Source organism: Uranotaenia lowii, chromosome 3 (genome assembly GCF_029784155.1).
Source record: "Uranotaenia lowii strain MFRU-FL chromosome 3, ASM2978415v1, whole genome shotgun sequence".
NCBI lineage: Eukaryota > Metazoa > Arthropoda > Insecta > Diptera > Culicidae > Uranotaenia > Uranotaenia lowii.
This window is the reverse complement of record NC_073693.1, coordinates 42,244,468-42,269,467: the sequence shown is the minus strand read 5'-3', so window position 1 is coordinate 42,269,467 and position 25,000 is coordinate 42,244,468. Positions and strand designations below refer to the sequence as shown.

The 25,000-nt window shown below is 32.2% G+C and overlaps 1 protein-coding gene across 11 annotated transcripts in view; it reads right to left on the bottom strand.

The window, feature by feature from the left end:
- LOC129756767 (supervillin) overlaps positions 1 to 25,000 on the bottom strand; it is a 1,054,002-nt gene that overhangs the window by 664,109 nt on the left and 364,893 nt on the right. For 2 of the 11 annotated variants that reach the window (XM_055753771.1, XM_055753772.1), the window contains exon 1: positions 13,885 to 14,314. The exons of 2 other annotated variants lie outside the window; for them this stretch is intronic. In XM_055753771.1, coding sequence (XP_055609746.1) covers positions 13,885 to 13,953 — 69 coding nt within the window. In that variant the 5' untranslated portion in view covers positions 13,954 to 14,314. Of the gene's footprint in view, positions 1 to 13,791; positions 13,813 to 13,884; positions 14,315 to 14,396; positions 14,678 to 25,000 lie in introns of those variants that run through there. 7 more of the 11 variants (XM_055753769.1, XM_055753770.1, XM_055753764.1 and 4 more) reach the window with 6 other exon arrangements.

The window sequence follows — 25,000 nt, the reverse complement described above, 5'->3', positions numbered from 1 at the left end:
GAGATGGGTTCAAAGTTCGTTTTTGGCTGATCGTCATGGCAGGGGATTAGGATACTTTTAGGACATTTAAGATTAGTTTGAAAATTTTCCATTGACTTCGCTTTTAAATGCTCTTCTCAAATCAATGCTGAAAATTTAATGAAAGCCGCGAAGCGAAAAAAAAATGTCGATCCCACGACAAGAACATGTTATGATCAGATAAGAAGAATAAAATAATCGTTTAAAATGATAAAATCTAACGGGTAAAGCGATCTCAAAAATTGCAAATCAGGCATTTTTCAAATTTTTTCTAATTTTTGTCATATGATTTTTCAGTCATTTTGATCGTTTTTATCAGTTTGTTATTTTTGTCATTTTTGTGTCATTTTTGGGTGACTTTATATGCCATTCTTGTGTTATTTTTATGACACTTTTGTGTTATTTTTGTGTCATTCTTGTGTGAATCTTGTGTTATTTTTGTGTTATTTTTGCGTCATTTTTATGTCTTTTTTGTGTCATTTTTGTGTCATTTTCGTGTCATTTTTGTGTCATTTTTCTACCATTATTGGTCCATTTTTGTGTCATTTATGTGTCATTTATGTGTCATTTTTGTCATTTTTGTCTTTTTTGTTATTCTTATCATTTTTGTTATTTTTTTATTTCTTTCATTTTTGCGTCTTTGAGTATCATTTTTGTGTTATGTTTGTGTCTTTTTGTGACATGTTTGTTATGTTTGTCATTTTTATCTTTTTTTAATTCTTGTCATTTTTGTATTTTTTGTAATTTTTGTAATTTTTGTAATTTTTGTAATATTTGTAATTTTTGTTATTTTTGTAATTTTTGTAATTTTTGTAATTTTTGTAATTTTTGTAATTTTTGTAATTTTTGTAATTTTTGTAATTTTTGTAATTTTTGTAATTTTTGTAATTTTTGTAATTTTTGTTATTTTTGTTATTTTTGTAATTTTTGTAATTTTTGTAATTTTTCTAATTTTAGTAATTTTTGTAATTTTTGAAATTTTTGTTATTTTTGTTATTTTTGTAATTTTTGTAATTTTTGTAATTTTTGTAATTTTTGTAATTTTTGTAATTTTTGTAATTTTTGTAATTTTTGTATTTTTGTAATTTTTGTAATTTTTGTAATTTTTGTCATTTTTGTAATTTTTGTAATTTTTGTAATTTTTGTAATTTTTGTCATTTTTGTCATTTTTGTCATTTTTGTCATTTTTGTAATTTTTGTAATTTTTGTAAATTTTGTAATTTTTGTAATTTTTGTAATTTTTGTATTTTTTGTAATTTTTGATATTTTTGTAATATTTGTAATTTTTGTAATATTTGTAATATTTGTAATTTTTGTAATTTTTGTAATTTTTGTAATTTTTGTAATTTTTGTAATTTTTGTAATTTTTGTAATTTTTGTAATTTTTGTAATTTTTGTAATTTTTGTAATTTTTGTAATTTTTGGCATTTTTGTCATTTTTGTTATTTTTGTCATTTTTGTCATTTTTGTCATTTTTGTCATTTTTGTCGTTTTTGTCATTTTTGTCATTTTTGTCATTTTTGTCATTTTTGTCATTTTTGTCATTTTTGTCATTTTTGTCATTTTTGTCATTTTTGTCATTTTTGTCATTTTTGTCATTTTTGTCATTTTTGTCATTTTTGTCATTTTTGTCATTTTTGTCATTTTTTTCATTTTTGTCATTTTTGTCATTTTTGTCATTTTTGTCATTTTTGTCATTTTTGTCATTTTTGTCATTTTTGTCATTTTTGTCATTTTTGTCATTTTTGTCATTTTTGTCATTTTTGTCATTTTTGTCATTTTTGTCATTTTTGTCATTTTTGTTATTTTTGTCATTTTTGTCATTTTTGTCATTTTTGTCATTTTTGTCATTTTTGTCATTTTTGTCATTTTTGTCATTTTTGTCATTTTTGTCATTTTTGTCATTTTTGTCATTTTTGTCATTTTTGTCATTTTTGTCATTTTTGTCATTTTTGTCATTTTTGTCATTTTTGTCATTTTTGTCATTTTTGTCATTTTTGTCATTTTTGTCATTTTTGTCATTTTTGTCATTTTTGTCATTTTTGTCATTTTTGTCATTTTTGTCATTTTTGTCATTTTTGTCATTTTTGTCATTTTTGTCATTTTTGTCATTTTTGTCATTTTTGTCATTTTTGTCATTTTTGTCATTTTTGTCATTTTTGTCATTTTTGTCATTTTTGTCATTTTTGTCATTTTTGTCATTTTTGTCATTTTTGTCATTTTTGTCATTTTTGTCATTTTTGTCATTTTTGTCATTTTTGTCATTTTTGTCATTTTTGTCATTTTTGTCATTTTTGTCATTTTTGTCATTTTTGTCATTTTTGTCATTTTTGTCATTTTTGTCATTTTTGTCATTTTTGTCATTTTTGTCATTTTTGTCATTTTTGTCATTTTTGTCATTTTTGTCATTTTTGTCATTTTTGTCATTATTGTCATTTTTGTCATTTTTGTCATTTTTGTCATTTTTGTCATTTTTGTCATTTTTGTCATTTTTGTCATTTTTGTCATTTTTGTCATTTTTGTCATTTTTGTCATTATTGTCATTTTTGTCATTTTTGTCATTTTTGTCATTTTTGTCATTTTTGTCATTTTTGTCATTTTTGTCATTTTTGTCATTTTTGTCATTTTTGTCATTTTTGTCATTTTTGTCATTTTTGTCATTTTTGTCATTTTTGTCATTTTTGTCATTTTTGTCATTTTTGTCATTTTTGTCATTTTTGTCATTTTTGTCATTTTTGTCATTTTTGTCATTTTTGTCATTTTTGTCATTTTTGTCATTTTTGTCATTTTTGTCATTTTTGTCATTTTTGTCATTTTTGTCATTTTTGTAATTTTTGTAATTTTTGTAATTTTTGTAATTTTTGTAATTTTTGTAATTTTTGTAATTTTTGTAATTTTTGTAATTTTTGTAATTTTTGTAATTTTTGTAATTTTTGTAATTTTTGTAATTTTTGTAATTTTTGTAATTTTTGTAATTTTTGTAATTTTTGTAATTTTTGTAATTTTTGTAATTTTTGTAATTTTTGTAATTTTTGCCATTTTTGTCATTTTTGTCATTTTTGTCATTTTTGTCATTTTTGTCATTTTTGTCATTTTTGTCATTTTTGTCATTTTTGTCATTATTGTCATTTTTGTCATTTTTGTCATTTTTGTCATTTTTGTAATTTTTGACATTTTTGTCATTTTTGTCATTTTTGTCATTTTTGTCATTTTTGTCATTTTTGTCATTTTTGTCATTTTTGTCATTTTTGTCATTTTTGTCATTTTTGTCATTTTTGTCATTTTTGTCATTTTTGTCATTTTTGTCATTTTTGTCATTTTTGTCATTTTTGTCATTTTTGTCATTTTTGTCATTTTTGTCATTTTTGTCATTTTTGTCATTTTTGTCATTTTTGTCATTTTTGTCATTTTTGTCATTTTTGTCATTTTTGTCATTTTTGTCATTTTTGTCATTTTTGTCATTTTTGTCATTTTTGTCATTTTTGTCATTTTTGTCATTTTTGTCATTTTTGTTATTTTTGTTATTTTTGTCATTTTTGTCATTTTTGTCATTTTTGTCATTTTTGTCATTTTTGTCATTTTTGTCATTTTTGTCATTTTTGTCATTTTTGTCATTTTTGTCATTTTTGTCATTTTTGTCATTTTTGTCATTTTGTCATTTTTTGTCATTTTGTCATTTTTGTCATTTTTGTCATTTTTGTCATTTTTGTCATTTTTGTCATTTTTGTCATTTTTGTCATTTTTGTCATTTTTGTCATTTTTGTCATTTTTGTCATTTTTGTCATTTTTGTCATTTTTGTCATTTTTGTCATTTTTGTCATTTTTGTCATTTTTGTCATTTTTGTCATTTTTGTCATTTTTGTCATTTTTGTCATTTTTGTCATTTTTGTCATTTTTGTCATTTTTGTCATTTTTGTCATTTTTGTCATTTTTGTCATTTTTGTCATTTTTGTCATTTTTGTCATTTTTGTCATTTTTGTCATTTTTGTCATTTTTGTCATTTTTGTCATTTTTGTCATTTTTGTCATTTTTGTCATTTTTGTCATTTTTGTCATTTTTGTCAATTTTGTCATTTTTGTCATTTTTGTCATTTTTGTCATTTTTGTCATTTTTGTCATTTTTGTCATTTTTGTCATTTTTGTCATTTTTGTCATTTTTGTCATTTTTGTCATTTTGTTTTTGGTGTTTTAGTGTTAGAAGAAGTTTTCGAATGAGTTTTGCGTCACTTTCACGGACATCTTATCCAGGGTATCACCAACAAGGTTGTCTTGGCAAAATCTGTGTTTTACGAAAATGAAATCTGACTTTCTTTGATTTTACCCAAAAATTCTTTGGTTGTTTTTGTGATTCTTTATTCAATAATTTCATCGAAAATTCATGTCCAATTTCGTCTTTTTTACATTGTCTTGAGAAATATCAATTCATATCTCAAATTTTATTTTCCAGTTCGTTGTTAAAAATCCAAAATTTATATTAACGTAAAAAAAACTTTGTAAAAACGTATGCAGTTTTTAAATTTTGTGAAATCAGTGAATATTTCTAAAATTCAGTATTCTGTGACACAGATTCTGAGATGAAAATTTGCTCAAAATTCTGTGAAATTACAGATTTTTCTGTGATTTTGGCAACCTTGATCACCAAGCAAGCTTTTCGCCACCATGGTCGTAACATATGTCCTCATAGTTCTAAATTGAGGGTATTTTTGGAACACGGAAATCCATTCTGAAAGATTAATTGCCTTCCCCGTGCATCTGTGTTATATGCAGTTTTTTTTCAAATTAATTTCCCTACTTTTTTGCTTCAATTTTAAAGATACCTCCCTTATCTACAACTATGTATGGAAGATATTGTCCCACACCCAAGTGATGTCACCTCCAACTTCACACGTTATGGTAGATAAGGATTCCTGTTTGTTTTTGGTTGTTGTTGAAACAATGTTTAACGAATCGATAGTGAACGCGAATCAGCTCAAAGGTCTGAAGCGCGATTTCTTTTTTTCCGGAATTATCAGAAACGCCTAAAACTTTAAGATAACTATTGCAACCAGTACCTTAATTGAAGTTACATAGCTGTACCGATTTGTTACTCACTTTTTCTAAATAAGAGAGCCACACTGTTTTCGAGTGCGTTATTTGTCAAGGGTAAACACGAGAGGATGAAGGCGTACATTTCGGTACAGCTTAATTTTTTTTCTAATGTTAAATAAACTCTAACCTTTCTGTCGGTGTAGGGTGACAATGTTTTGATTTGTGTCTGTTTTGACACTTGGCGGCAGCGGCGCGAAGCGGCTCTCCGTTTAAGAATTGAGCAAAAAGAGGTGAACATCTACGTGGGTTTCACTTTTGTTCGGCAAGTTCTTAAAAAAGTGCTGTAGGCAAACGGAAGGGTTTGGCGCGCATGAAAAGGTTAAAGGCCTTAATTTGTTCGCGCGTAAAAGAATTACACATTTGAATTAAGAGCATCCACCTACACACACATGAAAATGTATTCTGCTTTTTTGATGAATGGAATTCGAAATCAAGGTCTAATTCGAACAATTAAAGAACTACTCGGAAATAAGAATGGCAAGTTTTGTATTGGATCCAGATAGTGATATTTTAGTTTCGTTTCCTATTAATTGTCACATAAATTTTCGATCAACTTATACAGTCAATAATCTTCAACAACAATATAAGTTAAAATTCGCTGGAATTGACAGAATGACATCACCAGTCAACTGATAGCCCTTCAAGTGCTCCATACCAATAACGAGTAAGTACCAACTCAATCCCGTCCCAATCGAACTGCGCAGTTCCAACCGAGTTGTGAGTGATAACTATAAACATATTGCCATATTGCAGTTGGTTAGTGATTCGCCGTTCAGTGTGTCCTCAATTTAAAATGCACATAAGCCACCACTCGAAGGAAGGAATGGAACGAACGTACAAACATATGCAAAGAATCATTTTGCCGAGATGGGTTTTAAAGTCGCTCATTATGAAGATGACCTCGACGGCGACGAATGGAAGAAGAGAGCAGTTAAAAAAAATAAAATCAGCTAACGACAAGAATTGAACCCAACATTAATAATAACAATAATAAACCAGCCTTTACAGATTGCAGTGGAAAAACTGCGCTGCGCGATTTAATTTAATCGAACCGTACCGCGCGCTCAGCTGCAAGTAATTATTGGGTCCAACGCCCGAGATATTCGGAGGCATAAATTTCAGCCGAATAACGAAAATTATAACGTTATGAAAACGGTGGAGATTGGGGAGGTCACTGGGTTAAGTTTATGGGAAGATAGAATAAACACCTTAGCTGAACCGAAAGTTCATGCAGTAGGTCATAACGTCAAGGGTGAGTTTTTGAATCAAAAATATCTTAAAAGACATTTTAATCTGTTTGATGTATAAAGCACAGCAGAACAGCACAACAAACAAACGACTTAGAACTCTTAGTTCAAGTTGAGAGTTAAATGAAAACTACATATGAACGTATTGAGACGGTGTAGGAGAGTAATGATCGATCTTATCATCGGCCATTTCCCTAATTAGAGCGTACGGATCGATGAAAGAGGTGCCTTCTTATCTGGATTCCAGCGCTTGTAAGAGCCAGTAAACAAAGTGCAATGCGCTCAGCCTTGGAAAGTAGACAAGATTATCAGTAGTGGATTAGTGTTTACTACATTGAACAGTAGTAGTAGTGTTCAATAATCCAGACACCGTTTAGTCACATGGCAAAGTATTCAAAAAAAAAAAAAAACTTTGACGGTTTTTAAAAGATTGTTGTTTGCCTAAAGCTTAGTTTATTTAGAAATGGGACAGTTACGAATGCGTGTATCTAAAAACAATCGTTTGATCGAAATACTTTCTATGAAGGAAATAAAGGTAATTTTATGCTAACTCATGAAAAAAAATTTAAAAAAAGTATGTATAATTTTTTGTAAGAAATATTTCTACTTTACTCTTGGTTTCTCTCATCGGCCGGCTCACACTTTTTTCAGTTATTTTATTGATCAGTTTTTCCAACTTATACTTCGTCAAATCTGTATTCAAGATGGCCGCATCCTCCTCCTTCAACTTCCGTTATTTGTTGGCCCGAAATTTCTCTTTTGAAAGGAAATCAGTGCAATTTGGTGGATACAACTGTTTCCAAATTAACAAAACTTGATTAATTTTGAGCCACTAAAATACGTTTTTACTGGAATGTCTGCTGGCAAAATCTGTCGAAAAGGAAGCAAAACCATCATGAGATTGAACTTCACATATAATCGGTTAGTTAAGATCCTAGGCTGCAAAATATACGTACGAGTATTCTAAAAAAATGCAAACACCAAAGTTTTTGTTTTGAAAATTGTTTTTTTTTGTTCCACAGGAGCAGATTTTCGGAAAACCATTCTAATTTTTACAAAACAACCAGCAAATACATACTTTAACCTGCAAGGGACATTGCCACGACCAGAAATGTTATAGGATTCAACCGCTGGAATTTGTTTGAAATAGGGTTTTTCATAAGTTTTGGCGTCCATCAGAAACCTGTGCCATTGGCTCGGTACCTCGGTACCTTTACAGCTTACGAGATGAATTTGCCAGACATTTCTGCGATCTACACTTAATTTTTCGCTAAAATGAAATGAAAATACTCTCTGGCAAAGGTGGGAGCGATGGAAGGCGACACGTATCAACGTGAAATCGTCTTCAGCGAATTTTACTATTTGGCTCGAAGAAACTCTCTTGTCAACTGGCAGCGCAAATGGGACGAGGATGAGCAGGGTCGGTGGTTCCACTCGATTATCCCAAAGGTAAGCCTTAAACCATGGTTTAATAGATTGAACTTGAGTCGGGATTTTATTCGTATATTTTCCCGTCTCATGTCCAATCATTGTTCCTTAGACGCGGTACTCTATCGTTTTGATATTGCTGGCAGCAATCTATGTGGTTGTGGCCAAGGTTACCATGACATCGAGCATATTGTTTGGTCGTGCGAGGTCCATCTTGTCACCAGAACGAATTTTATAGACTCCCTTAGGGCCCGAGGAAAACCACCCTATGTTCCAGTGAGAGATGTGCTGGCTGTGATAGACTTGGACTACATGTTCGAAATATATCTTTTCCTAAAAGCTATTGATCTTCGTCTATAATTCTTTTTATTTTCACATTTCCCTATCTATCTTCTATCTTTTCTTCAAAAAGTGAACTAGATATAAGCACACAATTGTAATCAAACAAAACGAGTTTGGCTCCTTAAAGCCTAAAGGTATGAGCCGTTTCAAATAAAGAAATTACAAAAAAAAAAAAAAAAAATAAAATGAAAAACTCTAATATGAGCCTTGACTTCTCTGATGAAAAAAAAAACGAGTAGGCCTTGGTCGAGTGCGGTCGGATTTATTTTTTCTGCGTTAAGTTTTGTCGTTTTTCTGTCATTTTCAAAAGAAAGTTTTGATTTTTGATACTAATTATCAAAAGAAAGATGAAGGTTTCTTGAGATACAAAGAAGAAATCACTACTGATAAGAGAGGGAGACAAGTGTGAAATCATGAATCAGTTTTTATTTCACTAAATATTGTTGTTGTTGTTTCAATAGTGCTCAGTTCGGTAGCTCCAGGAAGTTCTTTTTTGAATAGTTTGATTGACCGGGAGAGTTTGATTTTGATGGTTTAGAATTGTTGTAAATGGAAGGTAGCTGTTGGTATACCGAACGGGCGAATTTGTTTAATTGTTTTGATACGTGTGGGGGTATTGGGAATGGACTTTTTGGTGGTACATTGGAAGTGATCGATGATATTCATTTTGGTCTCTTATGAGTTTATTTATACAAGTGAAAATTGAAGTTGAATAATATGTGATGGAATAGAAACAAGGTGCTAATGTGTGTTTCGAGTTGAAGACAGTGCCTTCCGCATAATATGCTCAGGAGTGAAATTAGGAAATTGAATTCTTGAGAAATGTATCCTAAAAAGTGACAAAATATTGGATACCGAAAGAAGTCAGCAGCTAGAGGCGGAAGTTAGCAGAAAACCGGTGAGGACGTTCCTTTTACTTTGTCTAGTACTTCAATTTTCAATCCATTATTTAAGTTCTAAAAATAGGTGGGGTAGTAATTTTTACTGGCAACAAACTACTGTCAAGATTTCGAATTTCCGACTATTAGGAAGTGAGCTATCAGCAAAAGAATGTGTCCAATTTCTAAATGAACTAAGGCTATGATAATTTAGTATCCGGGCACTTTATTTCGGTGATAGCTACGTTGATAGAGCTCAGGAAATGAAAAACTTAAGTAGCGTTGTGTTGGTTATGAAAAGGACTATCTTGCATATTTTTGATAGATTTTTAAGTTTACGTGTGTATGAGATATTTACTATGCAAAAAGACATGGTAAAGAAAATTTTGCACAAATTTGTCCCTTTCACGCCTTTTGCGCCTCAAAAATTCTTCATTGTTGACTTGAAAACTCATGAACTGTTGTTTTTTTCTGATTTTTTTTTTCGGACCAAATGGTTAAGAAGTATAAGGAGCCACTCTAGGATCCACACGAAGTTCAAACCAACCATCGGAGTGCAACCCTTGATCTTAAATATGGTAAAAAGTCTATGGTTATTGGGGATAACTGAATGCAGACTCCTTAAATAATGCAAATAATGCATTTCCGGCAGGCAAAAAGTGTTGCCTGACTAGTAGACACCAAGTAAATAAATACCCAAGCAACCAAAAGTCACATATTTACTTGAATGAAGGCATTGAAGGTTACATATTGGCTGACAAAGAGAATCAACTGCCTAATTCCCTTTAGTGAAGTTTATGTACGCATTAATGAACTTGAAACCTACAAAAGTGATTAATATGTACGTTGTATGTGACTTGTTTTGCCCAATTCCCATGAGTGAACTATATGTACTCATTAACGAACTTGAAAGTTGGAAAAGTGATCTATACGTACGTTATACGGGACTTAAGTCACATAAAGGGCACAAAAGTGCTCAATACGGGATTTGGTATGTCACATAAAAGGCACAAAAGTGCCTACAGCGGGATTTGGTAAGTCACAAAAAGTGCATTGATGTGCTTTCAAAATCAAATCACCACATCGAGTTTTAGTTTCAGTTAGAACAACATCTAGGCGTGGTCTTGTGGTAGCGTGTTCGATTCTCACCACGAAGGTCGGGGTTCGATCCCCAAGCCGGGCAAGTTTTTTTTTCAATAAGTAAGATAGAAATTGAATGACCATTCTGATGGGATACATGAAGGAAATGTAGGAAAGAAACAACTGAGCAATTTGTCGAGATTGGAATCCAGCGCGTGGCATCATGGCGGCACCGGTACAGAACACAAGAAATAATCAAGAGAAGATGATATGAACCGAAGCCAAGGGTTCAGTTGAGACAGAGAGAAATTTTTTGCTCATTTTGCGACTTTTTGGAAGCTGAATTAAGAGGCCGCTGGAAGCTGAATAGAAGATCATTAAAATTTGTTTTGAACTTGAAAGTATCAATAAGAACTTAAATTTTGAGCAGCATAGAACGTACTTCATATCAATGATGGGGCTGAGTTTCCAATAAGGAAACTGTATTTTAGAAATTTAAGCTTCTTTATTCGAAGAATTTTGATGTTTAGACATGTATATGAATAACCATTTGCTTCCAAAAGTTTTTAATGGAAGTGAGAAAATCAATTTATAATTAATTAAATCTTGAAAATCTATCATTCACAAAAAGAAATGGTATGTTCTTTACGATAATGAAATACAGAAATTTTTCTATTTATATTCGCTATTCAAATTTGAATGAAGATTTGAAAAAAAAAAATTGTAAATAAATAGACATGAAATAAAACGAAAAATTGATGGGTAACATATTATATATACATGTTGAGATCTTAAAAATATGAACGATTTGAAATGCAAATCTAACAATAAAATTTATGGTTAAATTGAACTCTGATTTCAAAAAGTAATGAGCAATCAATCAATGTTTTACTTTATAAGGTCCTGTTTTTTATTACACAAAATAAATTTAAAAAATGGATGACGTTTTGTGTGCCAGCAAACTAAGATTCTTGTTCGAATTCCAGCAAAAATGAAAACACACCAAGGATGGAGGTTGATCTTCGAGCCTTAGGGCACAGCTTGGTGCCACTTCACTACCGGATTTTTATTTTGATAAAATTTAGACAACATGAACAAACTAAATTTTTTTTCTGATTTTAAAAACCTCAAAAATCAAATTTTCATCATATTTGCTCTTAAAGGTCAACATAAAACAAATGCTTGGTAAAGCCTTAATTTTCATTATATTTGTTAGCATTAATAGAATTATTTGTTATACTGCAAAAGTCACATACATAAGTTTAGTTTTAAGATTGAGAATATCTCAAAATCATAGAAATTTTCATAGTGCAAAGTATGATAGGTAATTATTTCAACAGGCTTCCACTAGCACTATAAAAAATATCATTATTTTGGCAATATTTTGCCAATTGGCAATTTTTGCTGCAAAAACAGAAAGTTGCCATCGAGGAGCTTTTCGGCCTTACCATTTCTAAAGGCTAGGATGCAATATAAAGGGTTAATCAATGTTCTTATTTGTGTCAAACTAATTCTAAAACATTATTTTGGATAAAGAAAATGCTTTTGAAACTGATTTGTCAATTTTCATCAGTTTCGAAAATAGGAAAACTTGAAAAGTATAATAACAAATGAAACATTTTGAAATTACTTTCAGTTTTACATACCTACAACTTGAAAAGCAATACCTTGGCCCATAAAGTTTGATGGATTGAAATCTGCCATGAGTTCGATAAATGAAACACATTTTATTCTTGAAGAATTCATTGTATAAATGAATTGAAAATGTATTATGTTTTTCCCGCACATATCCATTCCGTGAACGTGCGTACTATTTTGTCTTATTATCTGCCAGAACCCAGGTATTCAGTTTAAAAAAATGCAACCCAAAATCCGGGCAATATCCAGACAAATTTGGTGAAAATCCAGAAATTACTCAACAAAAATTAATAAATGATTTATAATTGCATTCAAGCTTTAAGAAAACCGTTCATGAACATTTTAACAAAACTTTATCAGAAATCTGTGTAAAGACGTCACATATTCTAAGCTAAGGTTGCAAGAATTTGGCTAATTTGGTCAAATTTTTCTAAGAACCGGGAAAAATCCAGGCATTTGATTTCAAAACTTTCATCCCAAAACCGGGGCAAATTTGGTCAAAATCATGGAACTGTTCAATAAAATCAGTTTTTCAAATACGATTTGAATTTTAAGAATGATTCTTATCAAGTTATGTAGTGAGACGGAAAACTATGTAAATAAAAAAAAAAAAAAAATCAAATAAATCAATTGTAATTTGTTCCCTCGAAACTCATCAGAAGATATTGAATCGTATTTTAGGCTTATTTGAATTATTTTAACCGTTATGATTACCTATTCTATTCTGTTCTATTCTATTCTATTCTATTCTATTTTAATTTATTTAATTAAAGAGGATTCTAACCTTTGTGGTCATTCACCCTCATATGATTGTCAATCGAAATGACTTGCATCGCAAAATTTAAGAATATCATTTTAAAGTTTGAATAAAGCCATCAACAAATTTTCATATTCAAGTGTTTTGATCTAGCTAATTTGAGTAAAAAAACATGAATATTAATTTCGACAAGATCCAATTAATTTTGGAACATTTTTTTTCAGTTAAGTTAAGAGATTTTATGTCTGAAGATCGACCTGGTCTTGTAAACTTCTAGTCAATCTTTGCAAACAACGATTTTCCATCAGGATAAATTTTATAATAATTTTTGTCAGACATTTTTCCACTAAATTTCAATGACTGCATGTTTTGTGCGCCTTTGCCTGCTCAATTAGGCATTGGAAAGAGATTTGCAATCACTAGGAGTTGATTTTTAACAGTAAATAAACGAAAAGCGCTTCAATATTAACCCAATTATCTCGAACCAATACATTTTTTGTACTTTTCAGGTTTTTATATAAGCCTTAGTAGGGGTTTTTCACGAAGACCAAAACATTAGAAAATAGTTGAAAAATTATGATATAAATAGCATGTGATATTTGGCGGTCAAGGATTCGTTCTAGATTAAGGTTGCCAGATTGCCCGGTTTTATCCGGGTTTGCCCGGATATTTAATACTAAATTTGGGAACAGTCCGGTCCGGCCCGGTTGCCGGATTTCATTGAAAAATAACCGGATTTTGCCTGGATTTATTCACTTTATTTGGCAAATTGAACCAAAAAAATTACGAACGCCGCCGAATGTTTTTGAGCAAGTTTTTTAAAAATAATGATGAAAGGTTTTTTTGGAAGCCTAAAATATGATTCAAAATCTTTTAATTGAAATTTTTTTTTTCAATTTCTTTTCTTATTTTTGTTGAGTAATTTCTGGGTTTTGAAAAATTTTTACCGGATATTGCCCGGCTTTATAGTCGTCATCTTCAAAAAAATGAAATCAAATGCCCGGATTTTGCCAGGATTTTATATAAAATTGCCCGGTTTTTCCGGACCGGATGCGTGCTGAAAAATTCTGGCAACCTAGCTCTCAGTTTTTTTCAATTTTGTCACTTAAACCCCTTTGTTGGCTCCAAGGGCCTCATATTTAGTTTGTTAGTAAAATTATCCTCAGAACTGTATTGTACTCTTGTTGATCCAATTAAATACTCAGATGATTTAAACAAATGATAACGAATAACCAATTATAAGCAGCGTCAAAGCTTCTATTGGAAAAAGCATCAGAAATCATAATATTAGGAATAAGTATTGAAATATGATTCACGTTTGGAATTCATGAATAACCCTTTGTTTCTTGCCAGGTCCGCTTCCCATTGAAGGCTAAGTAGGTAGGTATTGATAGCATTTCCAGTCTCACATCGAAGTCTAAACAAATTCCATCTATCGCAGAGGTCGCGTCGCGACGACGCCTCGAGACCCAATTCATTACGAGGGCGGCAGCCGGTGCACATGTTGAACTATCCCGGGACCCAGACACTCGCTCAAAACCCCTTGCCTTGACTCGATTAGGTACGATCAGATTAGATTGGCATCTGGAACGTGTCTGAAGAACTTGTTTGCTAATTTGCTCTTCTCAGTTTTGGTTTTTCAAAGGTAAACAAACTTCAACTGATCGACACTGAACTGATCGCACTGAGGTGGTTTGCTTTCCGTAAGTAACTCTTCAATCGATGCGATCACAAACAAATTTGGTCTTCAGTATTCCGAGCATTTTTTTTTCTGCTGAAATTCGGGATTCACATTTGCTGTATTTTGCTTGAAAAAGCGGTATTCACTTGAATATTTAACGTTATTGAAGAACTTATCACTTCGACCTTGGAAATTTACTCTAGTATAACAAAACTAACAAAAAACACTCATTTAGCTTACATTTTAATTTCAAACTGATCCAGCTAATTCCGAAAAGGCCGTAAACGCACCACTCGAACTGATTTGGAATTTCACGGGAATTTGGCACAAGCGCGTGGTACGCATATCACAAGATACGATAAGACAACGCAAATCGGGCCCGAATCTATCTTGTTTTCGTGTTTTTTGTCTCCTTAAAACGCGATATGTCATTACCGGGAGGGACTAGAATAAAAAAAAATCGAACGACCGAGCAAATGAGACTAACTGCGACTGACTGGGAATAAGTGACTGAATAAAATCGACCCAGGTCGTCGTCGAGTAGTTGTTGTTGTTGTTGTTGTTGCTCATATCAGTCATTCGGTCAGACGGAACTCTCCCGGTAAAATACACGTAAAGAGAAAAGGTAAATGTTTTGCTACTTCGGGAACCGCAAACCTATACCTCTACTTGGGCAGTTATTTTGCCTGATTACTGGAACACACTACACTTCCAAATGTACCTCCATCAGTGGGTATATTTGGCCGGGATTCCTATACACACAATTGAATGAGGGATGACGTCGTCGTCCGACGTCGTAGTCGCCCATTGAACGTCTACGACGACGTCGTCGGTCGAGCAGGGTGTCTACTATCTATCGGTGTGCTCTAGAACTCATCAAAAAGCTCGCAACACGCCTCAACACCTATCCAACTCGACTCGAACACCCCCGGGTAATGTTCAATTTAAATTTTACCTCGAAGCTCTCTTCCCGCGCTTCGTTTAAAGGCCGGTTGGCGTTTGATGATACCTACCTATAGTTGTGGAGCATTTCCAATAAAGTACCGGTTAATTTTCATGAGGTATTGCGTAATTCTTAGAATTACATCTAACTGTCAGACATGTCGCAATACACATACAAATGGCAGATTATACGAATAAAAATTAAAATCCAGAGCATATTTCTAGTTGTTTCAAATCGGAAATATTTTCTGTTACATCTAGTAAATTAATTATTTGAACATTAAACCTTGTGGGATTAGATCCATCGCACTCCCGGTGACAGTCCTAAATCTTAGTCAGTGAGCCATTGGCGCGTTTCAATATCTACGTTTGTTCGGTTATTATTAATTAAGCATGTTTCCAAAGTCTAAAGAAAGTAACATTAAATTTTCATCTGGGAACTTTCATTCAGAAGACATTAATAATGCGCATATAAATCATTCTTGCTACTTTGAAGTTGTTGATACTTACGGTTTCGGCCTATTTCGGATCCTCAGCCGCTCCCCAGCAAACATGAAACCGTATCAGAAATGATAACTTAAGTCGTTTACAATGGTGTTGCGAATCGCAATTCCAACTGTACAGTGGAAAGATCGTATAAGATGTCGTCTGAAGTTAGTTTAAATCGTTTATGTTATGTCTCTGCAACCAGCAGTGAATCCAGATGGCTAAACTCTGATGGGAATTGAGTAAAATTGACCACTGAAAGAACTGGAGAATATTGTCGCTGGAAACGATTTGAAGGCTATCAGAGCAAAATCTTGCGCTCTCTTGCATTCTTCTGATAGCTACGAATAAGGTGTCGGATAACCCGCAATTGGTCTAGTTTTCGTCGCTTAAGAAAGAAATGAAATTTATGTTTGTATATTCCTCCATTTTGGTAGGTAAATGCTGTTTCAACTTTTATACGACCTTTCTATAATGTACATGGAACGTATATCGAAACAGCATATGAATATAGCTACAAAAATGTTTGCTGGGTCCTAAATTGCTGTCGATTGCAGTAGAACCAAAACAATGTTTGTTATGGTTCTCCACTTGCTTTGTGCAATTCGGAATTGATGATTGTCGAAAAATAGGATAGTGATGATGATAACAGTGTAAATGTTCATATCATCACACGGTTAAATCGAACTACTCAAACAAAGATCGTGGTAACTCAGCAGTGTTGCCAGATATTCTGAGTGGATATCTCAGAATATTAGCAAATAAAATAGTAGTTTCTCATTTACTGAGTACTTTCCCGGTTAGGAAAGATGATAAATGGAGAATGAGACAATAGCAATCGCTAATGAATTATGTAGTTATGTAATGACTAGACTGACGAAACATGAATAAAGATAAACTATTTCAACACTGAAACCTGCTTTTTTTTAACACAAGTTCATAAATGAGTGCATATAATCAGTATACGGCAGGGGTGAGAAACCTTTCAACTCACGGGCCAATTCGACAAAATTCGTCAAAATTACAATAAGCATCACAAAAATAATCACAGACTTTTTTTGGAGGAACCTCAGAATTAAAGATTTGTTTTGTCAAGAACCCAGAATTTTTTATGCTGGGTCATGCCGGTAAGAAATCTAAAATTGTTCTCCCAGGCTTTATTATTATACTTTTCTCATTACCATCACTATTCAAGATAAAAAATAACTCACCTGTTAATTTTTTGCCAGTGTTTGAGTGCCAACGAATCCACCTTTTTACAAAATTTGAAAATAAATTTTCAAAAAAAAAAGTGGTACCACTTTATTATTGCTTGGAATGAAAAGTAATGACTTTTCCAACAGATTTAAAAATCCCTGTGATCATCTGTAGTCTTTCGATTTTTCGATTGCTATTCTAACTCGCTTTTTGAGATTTTGATTTTGAAAGTCGTAGCTTAAATTTTATATTATGTACGCAAGTATAAATAAGGTTATAACTATGTTTTTAAAAGAACACAATAAATGCTTAAGATTCTTAAAAAAAGTTAAAATATGAATGATTGAGGGGCAAATGTGATTTTAAAACCTTTCTTTAAAGAATATCCGTGATGTTTGATTGCTTGGGAGGAGCATCAAAAGAATTAAATAAAAGCAAAATGTCATAATTCCGCATACTTGAGGCTCCAGTTCTGTACATTTTTAAATCTTGTTTAGAATGGATGGGAAAAAAAAACTGAAAACATTTTGTTTTAAATAAGTATCAGTATTCTATGTATGATGCCCTTTTTGCAAGTTTTACCATATTACAGATGGTATTTTTCTTACATTTCCATTGATATTCAATTTGATAATTGAAGAGATTATTTAGTAGTATTTAGTATTATTTTAATAAAATAAAAATTTTGTTGAGTTTTCAATGTACAGACCCCGTTCGTTTTTGGCAACATTCGATTTTGGCAACATTCGATTTTGGCAACATCCGATTTTGGCACATGTGCCAAAATCGAACGGTTTTTCAAAACAACATTACCTTTAAGTTTTCGTTATAACAGGACGAATTTAATTTAGAAAAACATCATAAATACGTTTTCATGTTCTAAAATGGTGCTTAAATGCAACAATAAAAACCAAAGATTTTTCAAAATTTTATGAAGTACTCAAAAATGACAAAAAGATGAAAAATTCAAAAAGTGAAAAAACAAATTCAAACAAAAGACTGAATATGACAAATAACAACTAAAAAATGATGAAGAATGACAAAAACATCAAATGTGACAAAATAAAACAAACATTATAAACAAAAAAGGAAAAGCGCAAAATGCATCAAAAATATGATGAAAAAATTAAAAAAAATGACTACAAACGGTCGAAAATTGACTAAAAATAACGTTATTGATAATAATGATAGTTATTTTGTAAAAATAACTGAAAAATAAGGTGAGAAAAAAACCGTTCGATTTTGGCAACATTCGATTTTGGCAACACAAAATGTACGGGCGTGTTGCCAAAATCGAACGGAATCTGTATCTGGATTTGCATTTTCTGACGTTACAAATGAATTTTGAGGCCAATTTAAAACCCTCCGGCGCAAATTGTATGATAGTAAATAAAATGCTCATCAGTCAAAAAAAAAATTTTTTTTGTCTCAATCCTTCTTCTACTACCGTTGAATTTATTTTGTGACTACAGGGGGAGAGTAATTACAGTTTCAAAATCTTTTGAAGATTTGATTTTTCAAATTTGACGCTCTAAACTCGAACCGTTCGTTAGGTTTAGTGTGACACCCCTAGTTTGTTGTAATATGTCGTTTGAAAACCCGAAAAAAAATGATAAACGAATTAATCTACATACATCAAAAACAAAATAACATTTAAAAACAATAAAATTCTCTGGGTAATTTTAAAAGTGGTCCTATCGCCCTAAGGGGGGCGTTGAGAACCTTCAAGGGGGGCGGTGGAAGAGCCCAGAACTAACAATTATATTTGTATTTCTATACAAATTTGTTCTTAAATACTCCAAGGGGGGTGGTGAGCTCTAAAATATCGAGATAGAAGGGCGGCGAGTGAAAAAAGTTTGAAAACCGCTGCTTTAGATTGAAAGCCAGATTCATGTTTCCCTTTTACCCTTGTGATCCTTATGAAATATGAAGAGCAAATAAATTCTCAGAATTCGAAATAACTCGCGAATCCCACGAAAGTTGAAAATCGATTTAAAAACCATACATTTCAATATCTGAAATTAATCCTTAAGCGATGACAGAAGTACTAACTAATTTTTTAATTTTTTATTTAATTTACACATTGATCTTAAAATCATGAGTTATTAGATTAATCAAAACTAATCATATATGTATGAGGATTCAGGGCCCTACCATAAGTTAAACACAGCTCTAGAAAATTATGGCATCAAGAATGAGTATAAATTGTGTAGATCTGCCTTTTCACCAAACATAGTTTTCTTTAAATTGATATTTTCGACCGTAATTGATGTTTTCTAGAAATTTTGGCAATTTTTCGGTCTAGGGATTCAATCAAACAACTTAGTTTTTGAAATGCCCGACGTTTCAATCAATTTTGGTGGTCTTTCTCAAGGGAGTTATCTGTCGTTGTTATTGTGAATTTCGTTTTTTTCCAACTTTTAAAAGTCGAGTGTTCTTGGTTTTGATCGGTGAAAAATAATAATTTTAAAATTAATAATTAAAAAATTACCCCAAACCGACTCAGTTTAGTGTTAGCACATTGCGGGCTAATTTAAGAAATATCTCGTATTTCACTTTCCGCCAGTGTGCTACACTTTGGGAACAATAATTCTTTTCAAACAATACAACATTCTACAAAATCAAACATGACAACTTAAATAACTCAAAAACCAAAACCAAATTTATAAAAGCGGTGTTTGTGAAATTCGAAAATTTACTGTGAAGATTCATTCGCAGTGCCGCAGTGCAGTGTGTTTAAATTAAAAACATAATTTCTATCTTTTTTTCAACCAGAGATCAAACCTTCAAAAATGTTACAAAATAAGTAAAAATCTTGGATATCAAAACAATTATTAATTATCAGTTGTTTTCATGAGTAATAAATAAGATGTGGAGTCCATTTCTTAGAAGCTTAAAATCTCTTGAACTAGCATATCAAGACTAAATCTTTCTTTTGTCACTCGGTCTGATTACATCAATCATTATAATCATATTTAAATAAAACGAAAATAAAAAGAAAATATGGAGGCTTTTTTGTTTAGAAGCAGTTGAAGCATCCATGTGGTGGAGGATGAATCATTGAATTGATCCGATATCGTGTTCTTAGCCCATTTTATCCACGAAATTGTATGAACTAAACAACGATTTAATACAGACTTTTAATAGTGATGTGGGCACACGAACAAAAATTCTAAACAGATAATATGCAAACCAGGTTGGATAAGAGTAGCTAAACGAAGATGAAAAATGGATCATGAAATCTGTGTTGTTTTTTTTTAAATATAACAATTTCATTTATATTCTCTGGTCGTCGAAGCTGAAATTAGGAAAAATTCCATTAAAAAAAAAAAAACTTTCAAATCTGCTGACATTCAACACCTTATATTTATTCTGTTGGATTAGCAATTTAATCTACACAAACATTTCTTATACGCGTTTCAACCTGCGTTAACTTTCTTGACCAGTTACTTCATAAAACTGTAAAGTTGAAAAATTTAATGGAATTTCTGTTTATCAAACAAAGAAGGAAACAAATGAGTATTAAAAATTGGAAACATTCATAAAATCGACTCAGAGCTAGGGCACTCAAATTAAGCCGAAATACTGGAGTATTCCGGATGGTTCCGAGAAAAAAAAATTGTTTTAATTTCAAATAAAAGAAAACATAATGGAACAGACTGACCAGACAAAAGACGATTCATGAGGTCCTTGATGATTGAAGGATAATTTGCTTCAGACTGCCCTTGATGATGTCTATTTATTTAGTTCCAGCACTTAGGGGTAACAACCATCCACATTTATTTCACCAAGAGCCAATATTACTCTTAAATATCACTAACTATCACTGGCACATCTTTCCAATCGTTTTAGAAAAAATTACAGTTTTTCAAACTGAATAATACCGGAATATAAGAAAACAAAAGTTTCAGCGACGGAAGAAAAAAAACACGTCTGCTGCCAACTAGTCATGGCATATTACCTTATGTCTACAAATTTTTCGAACTCATAGGAGCAAGTTCACTGGTGTTGGGAAAAAGTGGTAGAAATTTTGTCACTTTTTGCATATTTTGAAAATTTTGCCATGCAAAAACATTTTCAAGAGCTGTGGCCTTCAAGTTTTCTAACAACACGTCATATTTTGTAACAATAGGTAGTTTGTGAAAATTCGAAAAATAAAAGGGTCTGAAAAATATTGACATTTAACGCTACACATACTCTTACCATAATTTGAATAGAATGAATCATCGAATCTTACCTGAAATAGAAAGAAAAAAAGTAAAATTAGATTTTTTTACATAGAACTACTTAATTGGTTTAATTAGTTTGAAGTTCATTCTTATAATAATTGTTGATATAAACGGCTTAAATTTTGCAAAGAAATAAATGTTTCTTTGCATAATTTATGCAATTTTTAAATAATTCTTATGTCTTAAATATATTTGAGTAAAACAATATTGTTTCGTTATTTTTTTTGGTAAATTTTAAAATAATTCTGTCACTTCGATAGAATCAACAAATTTCGAAATATTTTATTCAGACTAGATTTTTATTTACTAGATCTTTGGCTAAGAAATTCCTCAAAGCAAGTGCTCCATTTTTAAAAGGAATTAGAACAAAATGCAGTGACCTTGCCGGGACTTTCAGTAGAAGTAAACCACACAAAAAGTGTACCAACCATGTCACTTGTGCTCTAAGCACTGGCAGGGTGTAGTAAGGTGCACAGCAAAAAATAATGTAACGATGGACGATGTAATTTCTGGGGATTACGTATTTCTGTTGCAATAATACATCTAAATGATGTACACAACGTGAATACGTCGTGAAGTGTAATATCACAACCTTCTATGTGATATCGCATCAAGTAGTCAATGTTTTCCTTTGTTGACGTTGGAATTTGATTTCATTTCAAAAATAAAGAAACGGATTATGGACCTCAGCTGTATTTGTTTGGCTTGTAAGTACTTCCAAAATTAATTAAAAATATAAGCAAACCCACTGCTTCAAAACAAATTTCATAATTTTTCCTTTTTTAGGAAATTTGGCCCATATGGATCAGCGGTACGAAACAAATTATTTGTCTCCAAACAGCCGGGCACATCAAGACAATGTAAAATCAGGTACCATTTGCGACTCAAGTTATGTGCAGGTATTTGATGTAATATAGCAATACTTTTTTTGCTGTGTGTGTTTATGTTAATACTACACTATGTAGATACTTCCACCCCTTTTCCGAAAAGGGGAAACAATCAATTAGGTAGTTGTCTCTGGCTGGTGGCAAAAGGCAAAAAACAACAACAAACGGACCACTCACTGAGGTATACCAGAGCTAGAACAGAACTCATTCATTGACATATGGATGTAGAACTTCACCCTACCCAACAGAGATCCAAGTAGGTGTGTGGTTGCTTATGAATATGAAAGGAAACAAAAAAACAACAAAGATTCAGAATCGTGACACACATTTCGCGTAACTAAGCGTAGCATACCAGAGCATAGCATAGCCAGTTCCGAGGAAGAGCGTGCACGATTCTAGGTTAGTTAGGTCACACACCTAGCTAGTTTTTAGCCAGTCGGTCTTCTCAACAAGTCGTTATCTTGGAGCAATTTTTCATTGAGGTAGTTGTCCACATGCGATGGAGTAATTTTTTTATGATTTCGTCTGGTACGACACTTTGCACAAAAGTACCTACTTTAGTCGTATTAATCGTATAAAGATATGATGTCGTCTGGAAACGGCATATGTCGCTTAAGTCGGAGGTAAACAGACTTGTCTCTGAGTGTTTACAGAACTAAAGTCAACTTGGCACTCATCGAGTTCCGTTTTCGCTATCTGTTACTACATAGGTAAATACAAGTGTTTAAGAGTTGATCTAACTCTTATGACACTCCCTAATCGATAAATACAAAACAAAACAAAGTAGGTAATTTAACCATCACATCTCCCCAAAACAAACACGTAAAGTAAACTAGCGCCACCACAGTCAACGGCAAATTTAGGAACCTTCATTTGAATTGATCGTTTTTTGTATTTTGTGAGTTAGATTTTAACTTTTCAGTTTTTTAAGCAAATGAATAATCTTCCATAGCGGAATAGGCTTCAATGGTACTTGTAAGGTTTGTTTCTTTTTTATTTGCAACATCAGCCTTGTGTTCTACTTAAGACACATTATCTGTTATGCTACATCGTTTGTTTACAATAAGCTGTACTGTTCACTTCAGCCGTTTCACTTGACCATACATACAAACCTACATGTGGCCAGTATTCAGGCCACTATGCAAATCGCTTTTCCAAAGCCGCGACACTCGGCCGGTAAATGTTCATTATGTCATGACGATGGTGTTGACATACGTCAATATTGTTCAATGAAGGTTCGTTATGGTGCTTCAATTATGCTTTCGACTTGGCTTTGAGAAAGACGTTCGAATGAATTTGTTCAAAATTTCAACAAAATATTTCTTCGATTCAATCTTAAAACATATTGCATTTATTGAGCGTGATAATCCAATTTGGTCACAGCAAAATTGCCAATAAAGTATAATCATACTGGAGGAAAATTTAGTCACAGCTGAGTTGTACCAAATCGCCATCGGCACTCGGCAGGGACGTTACGGAAATAAGTTGTTAGAACTTTGAACCTAATAATGGTCGGCTCTCTCGGGTCGGGCATAATCCAGCTGGCTGCTCGCAGCGGGCACGCTTTAGTTGGCAAATTCGTTTCACCAATTAGCGGGCAACGACGACGTCGTTGTTGTCGGCCAATGTCAAGTGCTGATAATGACCTACATTTGTGGTGTGTCACTGTGGTGAAAGGGCAGAAAAATACAGAAATCTGTTTTCAGTATTTTTACGTTATAGGAAGGTATTATAAATTTCCAAATTAAAGTTTGATATTCAAAATATTAAAATCGAAACAAAAAAATCCAGCTATTCAAATAAAATATTCCACAAAAATGCAAATGCAATTCCAAAAAGTCCAAATGTATCAGTAGATATCACCTAAAAGTTATTACAGGGCGAATAAACCAAAAGAGCACTAAACTAATTCAACAAAAAAAACCTTCAACCAGGAAAAGAAAACAGTAGGTACCCACAAAACAGACGGCCTCAGCACCTGATAAATAATTCATAAGCATCGCAGCTCTTGAGGCCAGAAGACTGGCACTGGCATAGTGTGCTCATTAGACTGAGTCGATTTGGGGTCATTTTTGAATTTCTCAAACCCTGAGGTCTAAAAAGCTTCGTTTTGATTCTAAACTCACACATTATTTTTTGCAGAAGTTTTAAGTAACGCTTACCTGAGTAAATTTGAACTTTCAGGTTCGTACGGGAAAATTAAATGTATTGTACTGACGAACCAGCCCGAGGCTGAAAGTCTCTATAATAAAGAAAAAAAAAATGTATTGTACTGAAAAATCAACATCACTTTTTATTCTTCTGTGTTACTGAAAAACTTAAAAACTCTGAAAAAAATCACGAATGAGTTTTTTAAACGAAAACGAAGCTTTTGAGACCCCAGGGTTTGAGAAATTCAAAAATGACCCCAAATCGACTCAGTCTAGTGCCATGCGATTCAAATAGATATCGAAGAAACGAACTGAATACAACATACATATGCGTGAACGATGAGCTTTCCTTGAAAACGTTCGTAGGTAATTTGAATTCGAAAACGGTTTTGTCACCTCGGCGGCGCGTCACCTTAAGAAAGAGCGGTAAAATGGATGGAAAAACTCTAAGAATCCTCAGATTGGTGGACTTTCGACTTGAGGACACAAAAAGTTGTCAGTTAAAGCGGAAACTTGAACAATTTTCGTTCCAACGTTATTAAAAATAGTTTCAAATTTAATGGAAGTTTCAAATTCTCATGAGTTGAACATCTTCTTGTCTGTGGAAGCTATGTTGTTCATATTCGTCGTGAAATGAGTGGATTAATTTAAACAGGCTTACCAACATTTTTTTTTTCAAAATTCAGGGGCATAAGAAATCAAAATCATGATATATGATTTAACGGAAATTTCGGTCGAAGCGAGGATCCTTTTTTTTTGGTCGTCAATCCACATTTTGACCTCCACTTATGTCTTTAATGCAATTCCGTTCTATCCATTTTCCATCATATTCACAAAAATCAGGAAGAATCAGGCTTATTAAAAAAAACAGGGAAAAACAAAGGCTTATCAGATTGTCAGGTTTCACCTCCAAATATCAGGCAAATCCTGTAAATTCAGGCACATTGGCAACC